General features: G+C 32.9%; 1 protein-coding gene across 1 annotated transcript; it reads right to left on the bottom strand.

Annotated features, from left to right (window-relative positions):
- Positions 1-2,361: 2,361 nt before the first annotated feature.
- cue (Low-density lipoprotein receptor repeat domain-containing protein cueball) lies at positions 2,362-14,771 on the bottom strand. The gene is made up of 7 exons (XM_018545873.1): positions 14,546-14,771; positions 8,669-8,881; positions 7,604-7,793; positions 5,788-6,399; positions 4,756-5,070; positions 4,218-4,494; positions 2,362-2,881 (listed from the first exon to the last, which is right to left on the bottom strand). The coding sequence occupies exons 1-7, from the start codon at positions 14,685-14,687 to the stop codon at positions 2,777-2,779; spliced, it is 1,854 nt and encodes a 617-aa protein (XP_018401375.1). The 5' UTR covers positions 14,688-14,771; the 3' UTR covers positions 2,362-2,776.
- Positions 14,772-19,287: the final 4,516 nt, after the last annotated feature.

Here is a 19,287-nt window from a genome sequence, read left to right on the forward strand (position 1 = left end):
TATAATACAAAATTGTACGGAAACTTATTGCATATTATGCATCATTTTTATGGCATTTATATTTTTTAGGAATATAACCCTTTCACCATAAATCCACTATCCCGTCTCTGGGGATGAGTGTGTGGGAGAGGGCTATCTTCCAATATCGATAGACGCGCAACTTTCATACATATATATTTTTCTATATTTAAATTGTATACATATATGTGTGTGTGTTTATATATATATATATATATATATATATATATATATATAAAGTTGGCAAATGTTGCAAATCTTTAGTACAAAATTATATAGTAGATTTAAAAGCAAATAAAATATTTTTTCTTTAAGTAACATCTACCGTATACAGGAACAGAAAATATCGTCATGTACTGCGAATAATCTGTTGTCACAACGACAGGAACATTATTCCGTATCATAAAAGAATAACATAAATCCTATAAATAAACAATTAAATGAACAACATAATAATCATTGGTTTGCCACTTTACAACATAAAATTGAAAAAAATTTCCATTCATATGCTTCCATGTAACACAGTCATAGTATAAATAGTCTAACTATGTCCTAAGTTAATATGCGATATAATTTCTGCAAACCAATAATATTATACTCTATTTCACGTTATTATTACTAAAACAAAAATAACTTTGGTGTGACAGATTGTACGCTTTAAGTAACTACTATATATTACGACTGATTTGCGCAAAAATGTGGGCCAAAAAACAAAACTTAAAATTGCGATTATCCTCTCTTCTTATAAAAATAGAATAATCAAAATAAAATCAATTTTAACGTGCAAATGCAGTGCACTGCACATTCACCTTGCACGTGATCTCATACGTGCGCTGCAAACCACCATAATTATACGCTTCATACAATAAAAATGGTAGACAATTGTTTCATTCTCGCGACAGAATAAAATTGGAAGAAAGATTTAAAAGTTGCCTCGGCAAGCATGTTGCTTGCGTATATCAAGAACAAAAGATTTCGGAGTTAAATAAACGGAGTATTACTACGCATTAAAATAAACACTACAGATATCTTCAAATGATACTATAAAAAATGATCCTTACGATCCTCAAATTAGATGGAAAAAAAAATCGCGGATATCATTGATGTATAAATATCGGAAACCTCTGGCAAAGTTTCATACATCTGCAGTATATTTTATCACTGGGAAATCCAATGTTTAAATGAGGATCGTTTTTACACATTGTGACTCTTTGAATATTCTTCTAGTTTTATCTAATATACATCTCGTATAATATGTATACGTGTATTATATATGCATTTAGTTGCCTAGACAATGCCACATGAATTTTCATATGACTTATACTATTTACGTCAGTGATAACGCTTCTCGAGTTGAATTAATATCCAACAGCGGTAAAAATTTTACGTTAGGATCTTAGATGCGTAAAAGCATGATCCAACTCGAGCTCATCATTGGTATATTCATAAATGTATGTATGTACACGTATATACACGTGTATGTTGTACTCACAGTATGATAAAAGATGATCAGCGATTGAACATGATTACGGAAATGTATATAAACGAAGTGAATAGATTAACTACGAATGGAGTTAGAGAGAAGCGCTTCGAATCGAGATATAAAGCTTTTATGCGATAATATTCCTGTCAACGCAGAAATATCAAAGAATGATGAATGGAATTAATTGTTGAATTAATTATGATCTGACGCAATAAAATTATTAATATAATTATGTACCGTAAAGTCATTGACAGATGATTCGGTCAAAAAATGTCATAAGAGAGTCATTTATCTCTGCGACGCCATATCGCGATCTAAATTTCATTCAGGAATGTACTCAGCGGTACTTTGAGCAATGATTAGAATTATCGCTTAAGGCAACTTTGCGCACCCTTTGTGACTGCGATGGCTACTTTTTGCACTCATTTGAGTTCTCTTCTAAATGATAAACGAAACAAAATAAAATACGAAACAATGAAGAAATATTATACAAGTTTTTTATATCAGAATTATGTTGCTCGGTAGGTAAATGTATTAGATAGAATAGATAGGTTAAGAAACAATTTTTTCTAAACTGCATTTCCCTTCGTTTGGTTTAAATATTGATATCATATCATTTCATCTTTCCCGTGTTCGACAATAAATCTTACGAATTCAAAATTTTGTATATTTTTGTCAAAAATTTTATACTTTATTAAATTAAAATTTTTATATTTAAATATTTAAATTAAAAATTCTGTGATATTGTTTTAGAAATAAATTCAGTTATTATTGTATAATGTTTGAAGAAAATATAATTCGATAATACAATCTCAAAAAATCGTTTATATCTTCGAATTATAATAACATCTCGCGTTCTTTATTTAAAACTTTAATATTGTTTGTGCACGAGGGATTGCGATTGGCAGGTTTAGAAAAATGTAAAGTCCAGCTTTGTAATTGCTAAAACAAATGTCTAAATCGTCAAATGATAAATTTAATGACTACTAAAGTGAAAAATGGTTCTAAAACACAGCCCTAACTTGACGTACTAAGAAATAGGACTTTCTAAAAAGACCTTTGGCTTCCTTTCCCAAGTTGGAGTGAAATCGTCGTCGATATAGCGCGCTCGTGCGCATTCCATCAACACGGATTTTCAAACTTAACAACAATACTAATGTTCGCCGCCATATTATATATAGACGCGGAACAGTCCCGCGAATACGCTCTTCGACGCGGTGCAGAGTTCGTGCAGAGTTTTCGCCATTTCATGCGACGAGACAAGAGCAGCATATGCTAGCACGAATTACCTTCCATATCATCCAACAAGAAATTCTTCTCTTCCTTTTTCATATTATTGCTCTTTGACACACCATTTCGTAATTTTGGTTCGAAACACGGCTGCAAAAAAAACGAAATTATCCTTTTGAAATTTATTTAAATTTATGTAAATTTAGAAATAGCTTATCACGCGAAGAATTATTTCTCAAAAGCACATCGAATCATATATTTGTAAATAATTATAAAATAGATTTTAAAGGTGTCTTTGTAGAAAGTCATACTTCTTAATATAACCGTCGTTTATTTCAAATAACAAATATACATATTTTTAGAGCTGTGAAAAAAACAAAACTATAACCGTTAATATTATCATTCAATTAATACGAAGAATTCCAATTTAGTCGATTATTTAATCGAAATTTAACGACAAAACAGATTCAGTCTTAATATAATTCGATCTTTGACATTGCACACGCAATTAAAATTTACACGTGAAAACATATTAATCGCGCTCGTAAAGGAGATAGCACAATATTTGACTTTGTCTTCTCTTAAGTGTGTAAATTATGTTATAAGATAATAAATCAATTAATACCAATATTTTATCATCGTCAAAGTTAATTTCGAAATTATTGTTACAAAAATTAATAAAATAATTTAATGATTTTTCAGTTATATATAAAATATAAATAATATGTTTATTGTGCTTTCTTAATTGAATTTTTAACTAGCGGAAGAGAAATACCTATAAAAGCGATAAAATGAAAAGTTGTTAATAAAGTGTCATAAAAATTGATAAATACAAGTGCATTACAAATAAATAATTAGAAAGTCTATCGTATGTCACATAAATCAATCAACAAGATAATCTCTTGCATTGTACAACAAATAATTAAAAAAATTAGTTACGGTACAATACTAGCGTAATACTGTTCTGAAAGCAATTATTTTAAAATGTTTCAGTGAGGGAATTATTAAATAGCATATAACGACAATTTTAAATTTCGTTTTTTTAAACTTTTAAAGCAAAGATACGCCAAAATAAATATATAAAATTAAGTACATATCTTTCGGTAGAGTTAACCCAATTCGTACTCATACTACACTAATATGATAACTTTCTCCAAAAACTAACAGTAAAGCAGTAGTTCTGAGAAAAATATAGATATTTTAATTCATTATTTAGATTCAAAGTTTTAAAACATCATGAAATTTAAATTATACAACCGCGTGTTTTATTAATCAAGCCAAATAAAGCATCTTCCCTAACAACTTATCGTAATTAGAAGAGCGTGATAACCGCGATTACGAGGAGTCACGATTTTGCATTCGTAGCAAAGTGCGAGACATGAGAAGGACAAACGAGATTCAGTCTTAAGTTTCCTTGATGTCAGCAATGCTGACACGACACATGCTATCAATACATGGGGTGTTATTTAGAAGACATGTCACTCACAGTCTCGCAGATATTCATGTTGCAGCAATTCTCTATGGTAATTTCGCACTGATTGTCCGGTATCTGCGGTCGGGATGTGAGCGGCGTAACGCCTTTGCTGACCACATAGTGCCTCTTGATTCGTGGTCGCCTCCGTAATTTATTTATATAATAACTAAGTACGGCGATCATTACAAGAAATAGAATAGTGAAGGCTATGAATATTGGTAACAGAATACCATTCTGGAAACTGTTGGTGAGTGTAATTCTTTCGGCCGTTTGATTAGAATCTGCGCACCTGTTGATATATAATAAGATATTGAGCATTTATTGTATATACATGCATATATACACACATAAGGATTACTTCCAAATCATACATTTTTTCTGAACCTTGTTAAATGACCTTATTGCGAATACAACGATTTTATCAAAAATGTTAATATTTTTTAGCATAATTGTAATTTTTAAGCTTCCAATTATTTTTCTACGTTATTAAATAATATTGGAAACACAAAATTATCAAATGGGATATCTTATTTTTAAGAAGCATATATACCTGCACGACGTTACGCTGATACTAGGTGATCCAACGCGATCGCTTGCGCAATAAATCGCGCAGATCTCCTCGATGTCGCTCGGTTCTTCGCACCGAGTCCCTTTGGTATATTTACACCTACAAAATGGTCTTCCATCTTGGACGGAACACTCGCCGTCGTAAAGGCAGTAGTCATTGCAAACATCTGTCTCGCAGCGGTCACCGCTAAACGTGTTCGCGCATTTGCATTCAGGAAGTCCGTGATGGTTTACAGTACATTTACCACGGAGGCAGTAATTGTGACAGAGAGATATTTCGCAAAAAGATCCAGTAAATCTGCAAGAAAAGAGATTAAGCGAATTTTTATATTGCTTACCAAACGAGGAAACATTGTAGTTATATGTATGTAGTTATAATTTAATTGTCATTTGTGAAATTGTTTATGCAATTGTGCATATAAAATTATAATAAAAATTTATTCGATAATTAAAAATTAAATTAAGATGTAATATATATTATACATTACTTTTTATATTTGTAAAAATTAAAATTTCATCATTTTAATATAGTCATTCAAATTGTGGCAAATAATTATAATCAGGCTCGATTTTATTTAAAGTGTTATAGTCATTAATATAAATTTATGTCAATAACATCTATTTAACAACTTGCTTTTAATATATGCTCTACGAAAGAGGGGAGAAAAGAATAATAATTGTAAAGATAAAGAGATAGTAATAGAAGGATAGGAAAGAGTAGTTGTTTATTTTAAAAAGGCTAGTGGTTTATTTAGCGGAAATGAAACTGTGAAAATAACATGAAATGTTCAAAGATATAGAATAGAATAAGAAGAGATTAATTATTTGTTATATTATCATGTTACTATATAGTCATAGGTTAAGTTTAGAATGATAGAAAAGGTTGTATGTGTGCGTGAATCATGAATGGATTAAGATTTATGGTAAACTAAGTTCCCTTCTTGGCTATTTTTATAAAGCTGAAGTGAATAAAATTCTTCTTTTTCTTCTTCTTCTAATATATGCTTCTACTCACCCTTTTTTGCATCGGCATGTATTAGTAGTTTTATTCAGATGGCCATTTAGGCAGTATTTGGAGCTCTCGGTGGTCAAGTCCGATTCCTCCGTGCTGGTAGTTAGATTATTGAACGTTTCGGGCTGCGGTCGTAAAACAGGCACCAACAGGTCCGGTTTCTCCTCTTTCATCGACAGGATCGTCGTGCAATCGATCTGACCGACGTTGTCGCGTGTCACTATTCCGGCCGGATCGGCGTCCTTTTTGGAGTAGTACGATTTGAACATGGACGGAAGATCTCCAGCCTTGATGTTTTTTGGTATGGTCCAGACCGCCCTGTATACCCAATCAGACCAGTATATCGACTCGTTATCTACAGCCAGATAAATCGGCTGTTGATTCTGTTTATGGACCAATAATTCTCGCTGACTGCCGTCCAAGTTGCTGCGTTCGATCTTGAAATGGATCCCTTCGACATCATCTATCCAGTATAGCTTCTGTTCCGCGTGGTCAATTGCCACCGCTAAGGGCTCATATAGATTCTCTTTGATGACAATCATCCGATTGCTCCCGTCAAGATTAGAACATTCGATACTGGGATTTGAGGTGTTACTGTTTGGCCAGTAAATGCGGCTGAAGAAAAAATTTGCCATTATTTTTAATTTTTCATCATTTTTTTTTTTGTTTATTTTGATATTCAAGAACACGAAGTAAATCATCTAACAAATTTATTTCATATTAATCCTTTGTCACCCAAATTGCACTTTGAAAAGCATAGTCGATATTTTGATTGTAAATTTTGATAGATAAATGTATAAAAAATAAGTAAAACACAATTCGACTTCTATGATAGTAAAAATTAGCTGTTAAAAAACTTTTACAAATATGCAAAAACTTTATCAGATTTTTATGTAGTCCAGAACAATATACAGATCTTTGCTGAAGCTCAAAGACCCAAGTTGCTGACAGAAAGTGCAAAATTTTCAACGGAATTTTTAAAAATATAAAATGAAGTTCTTATGATGTCCAAACTAGAATAGAATAAGATAAGACGACATCTCTCTTGTAATCTTTTTATGTGTAATGATAGAATATAATAAAATATTTTATATAAAAGATTTTTTTAACGAAGCAAAATGAATAGACAATCGAAAAATTCCAACACAACCAACGCTTTTTTCAGAATCACATTTTTAGCAGCGCTTTCATTTTTTTTTTTTTTTTCATTACAAAGCATTTGCTGACAATGCAAAACCGATGAGTGTATTGAGAATTGCTACGACAGCTATCCATATAAAATCTATTCTTGTTTTGTATTTTACTTTCTTTTTATTTTATTTTAATATTATGCATAATTAATACTTCTATTTTATGCTATACTGCTTTATTTATATCAAATCATCGATATTAGAGACCCTCTAATCAGAATAACGTCCCCAATTTTAGTGCGGTTATTTTCCAACTAATAGATATACATACTATCACAGTTACACATTTTTGCTGAAAAATCGCATCGCCAATCTTAATTTTCATATTATTTCGTGAATCTGATTAGAAAATGTCTAATCGATATTACTAAAACAATTTCCAAATTAATGTATGATATTTTAGATATAATAAATTAATAAATTTTCTTTACTAAATTTAATCTCCTAGTAAACATTATTAAATAATAATGATATATTCAGCTTTAATGATCCTTTAATGTATTTTCAGAATTTCTATTTATATACTGCTATTGTGATTTACGATTTCTATTGATGACTGTTTGACATTTCTCGATTCTACCAAAGGATCAGGAATAATCCTATGACGTAGGACATTGTAAATGGCGTACCTGTTACACACGTCGAGGGCGATGCCACGTGGGCTGCTCCCGGTGAGATTGTGCAAAACGACAGGAACGCCTGGTTCGCCGTTCACCGGTACGTGCATCTTCGCAATAATATCCTTCAAGGCGTCGGCCCAGAACAGAGTGCGCGACGGCGTGTCGAAAACGACGCCGACGACATGCATTCCGTTCTCTTCTACGCACACGCAATTGAATGATGTAACAGCGACGTAAGGACATCTCACAGGTTGAATTTACATTTCACAGTAAACACGCATTTGTTTCGAATTTCTTCCGCGTCAGAGATTTTCAAAGAGATAGATACGCACAAGTATTTTCCAAAATGTTAATTTATGTGGCATCTTTGTTATAACATTATTAACGAAAGATTTGTATTTGGAAGAAATAAAAAAAAGGATGTTTATCATCGATGAATTGGTCGCAAGAAAATCGATGCAAAGTATCCTCTCGATTTATTATGTGTATGTAAGTTCTGAGTAAATGATTTTTCGTTAATAAAACCGGTTCAGTTGGATTGCGCAAATGTCTACAAAATACGTTGCAAATTATACGGAATTTCTTACGTATCTTAAAAATTCGTCTTATCAAGCGGAAGCGATTTCATTTATGTGAATATAGACCGCAAGAATTGCGCGTTTGCGTGAATTTTGATATCTTCTATATTTTTTCATTTTCAAGATAAAACTAGTTAATCGATAAATCAGAAAATTTCTCAAATATAATATATTCCACAAATATCATAATCAATTTTATGTAAATAAATAACATTAAGAAAACTATCTGACGTACATCTTTTTACTTTAATCTCGCCATCTCAGAGAGAGACAGAGAGAGAGAGAGAGAGAGAGAAAGAGAGAGAGAGAAGGAATGGAATACTATTTTTATATTTATAATTAAAGAATATAAATAATATATAACAAATAAGACATTAGAGTGAGCTAAAAGAAAGAAAATTCTGAATCTTTTAAGACATTTTTAGAATATCCGTTATTATCAAATTTGATCTCGTTATGGTAATTGAAGGGGATAATTTACGTGCTTTGTACTTACTCTTCAATAGGGGCGTTGACGTGAAATTCCTCTCCGTGAGGTCGTTGCTGAATATAGACACGTTGTTCCTTACGTCAGACAAATACATCGTTCGAGTGGTGTCATCGTACGTTACTCCGGTCAGGGCAGTGGCTTCTCCGATACTAGCATGGCCCATACGTGTACTGTTACGCGCGAAAAAGTCGATTTCGTTACCGATCACCACGGCCAAGTCTGCAGAAAGAAGAACCTTTTAGAATATGATCTCAAGTTAAATGAACTATCCGAATAAAACTATAGGCTTTCGAGAATAAGCATTATGGCGCAAATAACATTTTAATGAATAAATAATCTTTTATTATAATCAGATTCAGATTGTATCGATAAGTAAAAAGAAAATAAAAACAATTATTTTCATGCTTTCATAGTGCATGCAAGTGAAGTGTAGAAAAGAATGCCATCGCAATTTAATCTATATCGTTATTGAACATTTATCATCGATTAGTTAGAAAGTAATTGATATTATTATTCATTATTGTTATTGCGTAATCACTACATCAGATGGACCTCGTGGAATGCTTGAGATTATCAACGATAACATCGTATTGACAAAAGTAAATCTTTAATGTCAACGATATTTTCGCGAGGAAAACTACGATCGCACGTCGCACATCACTTGAGAACCTGTTGCGTTTTCCTCGTAAAACATTTACATTTCGGTTTACTTACATTAAAAAAAAATGTTATGTATATCTAATATGCACCTTCATGTTTGGTAATAAAAAATTTTACAAAGTTAAATGATATAAATATCACTAAAGTGCTGCTCATAGGTATAGGTATAATATGCACGATTGCAATCGTTGGACATAATTTAAGTGAATAAGCGACAAAATATGCAAAGAATCCCAAAACTGCCAAGAATGTCCGAACAACAGAAGTAAATAACACAAAAAAAGTACTAAACGACTTGTTAAGTACTGGCATTTTCGGGTACTTATTTCATATACGTAAGCATACAATTTGATAAGATATCGTAGTATTTTTACCAGGATAAAGTATATTTGTCGCGTTACAAGTTAATGTGTTTATCAATATTCAAGCTGCCACACACGTAAGAAAAGCACTTCGATATTACGATACATGCATGCATTGAGCATCGTGTGAAAATTTCGACGGGAAATATTCTAATCTCTAATCTGTCAATAAGAGAATTATCGGGCGTCAATGTAAATCGATATGACCGAGTGACTTGGGTTCATCCGAGTTTTAAATGAATTATCTCGTTTCTTTTTACCATTTTCCTCGACGACAAATCAGACAGAAAGTAATACGATCACTCTGTAATCGGTTATCGTGAGACAACGAACGTTCTAGCGATAGCTATTCTAGCGATCTCTCTAATCTAATATTGAATTTAGGCTCCTATATTCTGTAACTCTTAAGGGCTTACAGGGGTAAAAAAAATGGTCAAAAATTTTAATTTTTTTATTCGATAGTACAAAGTCTCAGGAGTATTGTGTTAAAATTTCAAGTAATTTGGTGAAGAATTGACGGAGATATGATTTTTTAAATATTCTGCCTCGGAGACCCGTACGGACCCGCAGGTATACGGAGCAGGTATACGACCCTCCGGCAGCGCCCGACCGTCGCCGTAAAGGGTTTTTCCACCGAAATTTCTTTGTGCATCCAAGACCCCTTTTCCTGTTTAGACGTGATGGAAAAAAAAAAAAAAAGAATGGAAAATTCTCATCTTATACACGTATAAATGTATGTAAAACTTTAAACGCGTTTTTCTCGAAATGTTATTTTCAAAGTCGGTGTCCATCAGAACTCAGCGAATATGCAACCGATCAATTTCTACTTTTGCACACACTTTCTACACATATATGCCGAGGCCCCAACGTTCTTATTTTCAACTTTTTTTTTTTTTTTATTTTACAGCTACAAAATGGCCGACTTTTAGTGCTGAAAAACACGATTTTTGCTTAAAAACGTTCTAAAAAAATTAGAAATAAAAAGAAAAATATTCGGGCATCGTTGGGGCCTCGCTAAACATGTCCAGAAATGAAATCTTTTTGGATTTTTGCTTTCACATAAACCTATATCAAGTTACGAGGGACACCGCAAGGCGCTTCTTTTCTACAGCGTCTCCGAAAAATGGCTGCCATCGGCTGAATTTGGAATATTTTTACTTCAAATTTTCAGAAATTATAGTTCAAAATACACTTTATTAAATACACTTTATTGCGTAAATGTATGTCATAACGGAACACAGAAAAAAAATCACAAAAATATTGTATTTTTTCACTCAAAAGATCCCTGTAAGCCCTTAATGGCGGTGTCTCTTTCATCATATTGTCGTTGCGCACAGCTTTTTTATCATGTATAAAAACTGCGCAATGACAATATATTGACACCAATACTGTCGTTGAATTACAGTACAGAGGTCTTATGCCCGTTTCTATTATAATACAATAATAGTTTAATTTGAATCTTGATTCAACTTCACCTTTTCCCAGTTTTAAAAATTAGAAAAAGATGAACAAATTGAATTGAGATAAAAATTAATCTATACTGGTATTATAGAAACAGATATAAAAATAATTAAAATAAATAGATCGAGTTTTAATAGGTAAAGATTTACGATCACATACACATGTCATTTGAATAGTCAATGAAATGACATGTTCGACATAGAAAAAAAAGAATCGAAACGGTGGAATTTATTAAATACGCCCTACTCTCTTCGACGCTTTTTATAATTGAAATAAAGAGAGCATTTCGAAGAGAGAAATAAGATCAGGAAAGCATAACTCAGCAATAATAAAAGAGTTTTATTCCTTCTATTACCATTTCTGTTTCTGGTTTCCCATGTTCAGTATCTTGAGACTTCGTATAATGTTGTATTTATTATCGTTTATATATGCAAGATTAATTACTGTCTGATTAAAAGCCACTACAGATCTGTTTTCTTCACGTTGATTCGTTATGCATTATGCATCACGAAATATCGTAAACATCTCCATCTTTAATGTTTAGTTTTACATCAACAACGTTATGCGTTATTTATCCCGTCGAATAGAATGTAACGTTCGTTGAGAATCGTACATTTGGCATAAAAATACTGTCCTATTATCTAAATTATTTGTTTGATCAAGTGAAAGTTGAGTTACTAAGAGCTGTAATTTGGAACAAAACACTTAAGAAGATCTGTGTTCTAAATAATATCGACAGTCAAGAATGAAACTCCGCTAACGGGATAATGATATTGTATGTCTGACATACGATATTGTATGAATAATGATATTGTAGGTATATAACTGTCGTTTGTCGACGATTCAAAGGGTTAAAAAAAAAGAAAACGGAAATTCGCACTTCCCGTAACGCGAAACGTTAAGAAACACGCGCAAACGAATCACACCTCTGAATGAAAAATTTGTGCAAATTAGTTTCGCACTTTGCGACATCTCTTCATTTACACACCGCGCAAGTTTGTTTTTATACCAAACATCGCATATGCAATTTTTTCATACGATAGAGCATGATGTGTAATTTATCTTATTATCTTATTTATATCTACGTTAACTTCTTAATCGTCGAGTAACGCAAAAAGATTTCGTTGCAATCGACGGCGGGCACGATGGTTTTTATTCACACATTTTTTATAAAAAAAAAAGTATTCGCCGATAATATTACATCATTACTCGAAGCAATCCAAGAAGCCCGTAGCAACTAAAACAATTGTACGATTTTTTTCAAGATGAATCGATCATCTTCGAGATCATGAAATGCGTAATTGATTCTATTTATAACTTTCTGAGTTGAAAAATATATAATAATCGCATGAGAGACAAAGAGAAAAAAAGAGAGAAAGAGAAAGGGAACTGGTGCTAAAAAGAAATTTCTAATTATAAATACAAAATAATTGTGTTTCTTGATAGAGAGAGAGAAACGGATCCTTTCTGATTACATAATATTATTATTATTTATATTATCATGCTCTACACTTTGATCTTTGATTACTGGCTTTTCCAAAGCGTGTCAACGTCAATACTCAGGCAAACATACATATTATTATATCGATCATATTCCCGATTATCCGACACGTATTACCTAACAACTCCGATATAAGAATGAACTCTTGAACTCGAATTTTTAGCGATCTCGATTGATTGATTTCTATTGTACATACGCTCTCTCTTTCTTTCCTATTTCTGTTTCTTTCTAGTGTCATTAGGAACCAGGAATTAGCTCAAGATATAGCAGCTTTTTATTTCTTGTTACACCGTGAACAAAATAAGGTTGCACAAGGTCTTATCCGCTAAGTAACACGATCCGTGGAAACGCGCTCAGGTCTGAACAATAAGAGCTCCGTTTTTTTTTTTTATGATTAAACTGGTGTACATTCTTTATTTTTTAAAGGGACATAAATATTTTTATTATAATTAACAAAAGGGAGATAACAAGTTCTAATTCAGTGTAACAAAATTGAAGAACGATTTTGCTGAAGTAAAAATTTAGCCAAATATAGATCTAATAATTTTATTGGACCATCAGAACAATTGTATAAAATGCTCAAATTAATTGCTAGAAAAATGTCAAAAGATTTTGTATTAAATAAGTTATTGTGCTTGAGATTTTTACGTAATTATTTTTATAATCCAACTAAATGATTCTGAAGCTAAACTTTTAAATGCGCTTGAACAAAATAGTTTTTTTTTTTTAATGAAAATCTAAGAGGAAAAGAAGATGGCTGGCAGAAATATTAAAAATTTTTTGCAGCAGTATTCATCGTACTTGAAATTTTAACTATTTACTGATGTTAATAAAATATTTTAATAATAAATTTATTTAATAAATAAATTTATAGAATTTAATATAATTACATAAAAATTATTTAATTTTAAATAATAAAATCAAATTGAATTTGCTGAATTTTTAAATGCTTTAGCAAAATCGTTCTTTCCATTAAAAAAAAAAACAATAAGAGGAAAAAAAAATAATTGGTATAAATAATACTTTGACAACTTTTTGTAGCAGTACTCACAGTGCTTAAAATTTTTACATAAATATTTTCATAATTCAACAAAATTATTTTCATATCTTTATATAAACTAAACACAAGACCTAAACTTGAAATACCTCAACAAAATCGTTTATTCCAAAAAAATTAATCTAAGAAAAAAGGAAGATAATCGCTAGAAATATTTGCAGCAATACATCTCGAGCTTGATACTTTTACGTAATTATTTTTTACTATACTAATTCGACAAAATTATTTCAGTATCAAGCTGAAGTTTTCAGCAACACCGTTCTGCCCACGTAAAACAAAATCAAATTTAAGAGGACAAGAAGCAACCGTTTCGGTGTCGGAATTTCCACGACCCCTACGACCCCGTCTCTCATTTTCCATTGACGTTCATGTGTGTGGGTGTGTGTGTGCGCCCGGTAGCGCGCTGACATTCGTTACGTAAAACATGTAAGGACGAGTGTGGGCGGCCGGTCGCGTGGCACCTAACGATCGGCGACAGATCAACGTGGACGCAAATTGCCAATCACCATCGCGTTTCATTCAGCTTTCGTGCGTTCGTCGCTTTCGCGCGTAAAGAGCATATTGCCGAGCGCAAAAGTGGCGTACGTGACGGGCCGCCACGAGTGAATGGAGTCGGCGCTCGTGCACCAATACCAGAGCGCGCGTACACACGTACGTGGCACACGGACATGGGCCGGCCACGTCGTGGTGTACGGTACCCGCCGATGCCCGACTCTCGTCAAGTCGGAACCCCCGGTATTTAATCGGCTGTTCCCAGCCGATGTCATCGGGGGATGATCGCGATCGATCGTCCCCCGACGTTACCTGTCGTACATTCGTTAATGTCTCTCTCATAAACTTACCCCAGGACCGGGCGTACGTTGTGACCACGAGGTTGCATAGCAGGCAAAGTGTGTTCAGTAGAAAATATCGCGTCTTAGCGGAGATCATGACTGGCAGTCGTTCGGCATTCGCGTGAACAGGCCGTGGTGTGATGAGGAGCATGAGCAGGCGACCCGGGCTCTCACGTATCCCTCTCTTTCTGTCTTCGACAGATACACACGTCCCGAGAAACGTCAGGCACGTCCTCACACCGTAGCGGCTGTGCGCGAACTGAGGCACGTAATCATCAAGCCGCGTCTCGTCTGCGCGGCCCGCTCCGAGCGACGACACACTGTGGCGACGATGTGTCGAGACTGTCGAGTCGAGGCGCCGAACGCCAACGGACGGCATTCGGTTTTGAAGAATGGAGTGTCATTTCGAACTCTATGCCTCTCGATCGTTCCTGCTCTTATCCACTTGCCCAGCTGCAGTTTTAACAGTTTAGCATTATAGATACACGATATTTTTCAACCTGAACTTTAATTATTATATAATAATAATATAAAATGTATTATCCGCGCGCTCCGAATAAAATATTCTTGTAATTGATAAACGACAAACTGAAATCTATGTTATGCAAATCTTTGCTTACAAAATTTTCAATTGTGCATTAAGCTTTAAGGCGATGCTAAATCAGCTGTTTTTACCATGATTCTATTTGAGGAGAAAGATTCGAAATTGGCTTTAGGGATTGCAAAATTCTTTCACAGAATAAAAGTACGCACGAAAAGGTATACAGCAAACCCTGATTTCACGAGAAAATCGGGGAAAAAATTAAAAAATTCACTTTTTCTGGCAAAGTAGGATCACGTTCAATACCTGTTTTTACCGATGCTCTACAACGCCATCTATTTCAAGACGGCGGCCGACGGCGCAACTATACTTCTAAACGCAATTTCTGCTCTGTTGTCGTCCTGATCCTCGCATAGATCGTGATTTCTGTTTGAAAAGAAATATTTTTTTCTACGCATTTAATCTTGGTTCCGCAAACTCAGGATTGTTCGTACAAGTCATCCCAATACTGCAAGACGCTTATTTGCAATCTGCGATCTCTAAAACTTTTATATTAAGTGATGAATGTTAACCTCAAGTGTACAGCTGTACGTGTCAGAAAAAGTGCATTTTTTTTCCGATTTTCTCGTGAAATCAGGGTTCCCTGTATACCTTTTCGTGCGTACTTTTATTCCGTGAAAGGATTTTGCAATCCGTGAAGCCAATTCGGATATTTATCCTTAAAAAGAATCGTGATAAAACAGGACGACTTTAGCATCCCCTTAAAGGATCAATTGATCCTGCAAATATAATATTTTGATCTGTTTGTTTATGAAAAACAAAATTTTCTAGAAATGCCAATATTTTGAATTATTAAATTATTGTACGTATAATATTAATTTTGGTGTAATAACTAATTATAGAAGAATAAAAAATACTTTCTTTTTTATCCTTTTTTCAGCAAGCAACTAAAAAAAAATGACAATTTTTCAAGTCATTATTGTAGCAAAATGAGCGATATTCTGATTCTAACTTTTCAAGAACAAGTAAATGAAAACGTCTGCTTGTTTGTATCCTCTTCATTTTTTTATCGAAATGTTTTATCGTGGACTTTTTATGAGTTTATTTTTTGCATGATCAGCTAATTTATTGTCAAAAGAATCGGCTATGTTATAATATGCTTTTTAACTGCGCCGTGCTGTGAATCGGGTGAATTGTTCGCGACGGATCGCAGGTCACTTTATTAATTTCTTCATAAGGTCAAGTGCTTTAACCGCTAATTGGTAAACGCCCCGATTTATTAAACTCGATTAACAAATTCACGTACTATGTGCGCATAATATAACGTATCATTTGTCGTTTTAATTTATTATTTTCTATAACGAGTTTATCACGATTTTCAAAGTGACTCATTATTTGCATTAATACTCTTTTGGGTGCCAAAAGGCAAATCTTTTAACATATTTTCCACACGTTCCTCTATACGGATCTATCTAGACAAATTTATATAATAGCACAAAGAAAATTATACAATCGCAATTCACGTGCGTCTTTATAACAGAAATGTGTTTGGATGATTTTTCTTTATTCTCTGAAATCTTTGGAGTGAAATCTAACTCTAAATCTCATTCTTATGCGTGATCTCCAATAGCAATAGTAGTATAGTGGATGAGACTGTCAGAATAAGAAATTGATCAATCACGAAGTCGAATGTTCTTCAACACTGACTCAATTGTCATTCTTTGTCACTCTTTATAGAATTAGATTCCACTCCAAAGGTTTTAGAGAGTATGGATACGTTTATGCAAGTTTGTCTGGAATATAGACATTTAGCGAGCTTCTCTTTCAGTAAGTCACGGTAACATCTAACTCCTACACACAAAATAAAATCATAGGATAAACTAAAGTGGTAATCAGATTATGTATTATCCGTAATAGATACCTAAACAAAAGAATTTGCGAAAAGTATCCGTCCAATAGCATGAGAGAACATCGCTGCGTTGACTTGCTTGGGATACGTCGTTTTAGGTCCTATCAATCAACTGTTCTATTTTCTACGACGTGCAACTCGGAGCGGATATTGAAGATGAATTCGAAATTGGGTGCGCGATCGCTACGTCACTGTACAATCGCGTGCCTCAACTTGTGGCCGGCACGCGCTAATTTTCCTCTCGCGCTTCCATTTAAACGCGCCGAGTCCTTACCTTCGGCTCTCGCCATTCAAAACAAACGCGAAAGCTTTTATCACGGACTGCATGTGATAAAAAAGAAAGGAGAGAGAACTTTTGAATGATTTCCAAGCTCGAAGAGATCGAATGTTTTTACTTGCGTTTGATTGAGGACGTGAAATATTCTTTCTACGCGATGCGAGGAACTGAAACAATGAAATGTAAAAAAATTGACTACAATGCACTTAGGACTTCTTTCACCAAATCTGATTAACGCTAATCGATGATTACCTCACATGGCAATCATCACCATTGCCAGCGTGAAAACTAAATAGTTTGTCTCAAAAGAGGAAAGAAGCGTTTCTAATACATTAAATTGCTGTTGGTATACTTTTAATCGTAAGTTAATCGTCGACTAATTTAATCAGAATTTGGTGAAAGAGGCTTTTGTTCTCAAATCACAAAGATAATTACGCAGATTGGAGCAACATTTTTTTTAATAAAATGTTTCTTTAAACCGTTTTTCGAAACTACTAATTATACATGAATTTTGAAACACGATTTTAACTCTCGTGCATTTTGATTAATTTGAAAACAGATAATTTATTTAAAAAATTTCCACATACACATATGGTAATTAATTTAATTATCTAATAAAGTAAACACACTATGTTAACATCATAAATTATTATAACATTACATTTTTTTATTTTTGTAGGTAATGTCATGTGTATTACAATAACAATATTATAATTAAAATTTAATAATCAATTTTTATAACAGCACTGCATATATTACATAAAACTTTAAGTCGTTACAGTTTATAAAGAGTTTATAAAAATATTTACACTTTATAAAAAAAATTTACAGCTGATAAAGAGATTTCTATCATAGCCCACTATATTATCGACGCAAGGTTAATATTTTACACTATTTCGTTTTATAAATTTAAAAAAGAAAAAATACATTATAAAAATAAAAATATTATATAATCGATTAAACACTTATAAAAATTAGAAACGTTACAAATTCTGTTTAAAAAATATCTGCAGTTAATAATTAAGACTTTTGAACATTTATCGTTAATTATTTTATATATAATACATCTAAATGCTGTTATACTTTATTTTATATTATATGTTCTTAATATTTTATAAAATTTCAGAATTAATTCATTAAACATTTATTTTCATAATAAGACTATACATATTTCTGTATACAGTTTTGGTATTTTAGAAATATCTTATGAAAAACGTTCTCCACTCTGAAAGTTTATATTAAAAAAAAATATTTATATAAGAAAGAATGAAATACTTCAAAATAAATAAGATAAATGGGTACTCTTATTAAATTATAAAAACTATTAATCATTGTTATATAAAATATTACTGATATGTAAATTGTGAGAGAAAGCGAAAGTCGTCGGCGGGAATATCATTCAAACTTCGAAAATGTAACACGTTGACGTGACAAATACAGTATATCCCAGAAGTAAATCGCACAGCGAGTAACGACAGTGCAAATTGTAAATATTTCTAAATGAGAAATAAATTAGAATCGCAATCATGTTATAAGATCTCCCTATTTAACTATTTGATTTCAAACCAAATTAAACTTCGTACTCCAGAAATAAAACTCGCAACTTTTACTTTTTAAATCTCTTCAAGTTACAATTAGGTAAATATTACATTGAAAATACAAATATATATATATATATATTATAATTATTCACATCACTGTCTTAGAAGAAGGTAACAGAGACGGCGCGAATGATTCCAGACATTGCTGGAGAAATAAAAGAATTTAGAATAACTCGTGATCTTGTTTATGGAGTTTCGATCGGCGCTGTTTATTCGCTCGAGATATCAGGATGACGTCGATATAGTGAAACACGAGGAAGCGCTGATCCGTGGGAAAGACTGCCCGGAGCGACTATGTCGAGTATTAAGCAAGGTGGCAGACAGACAGGCAGGCAGGCAGGCAGGAGGCGGTGTATATTATTGATCAATAAAAGCGGCTGGCATGAGCGCCCGTGTCGGTGGTGGCGGTGGTGGCGGCGGTGG

This window comes from Cyphomyrmex costatus, unplaced genomic scaffold (genome assembly GCF_001594065.2).
Source record: "Cyphomyrmex costatus isolate MS0001 unplaced genomic scaffold, Ccosl1.0 scaffold505, whole genome shotgun sequence".
Classification (NCBI taxonomy): Eukaryota; Metazoa; Arthropoda; class Insecta; order Hymenoptera; family Formicidae; genus Cyphomyrmex; species Cyphomyrmex costatus.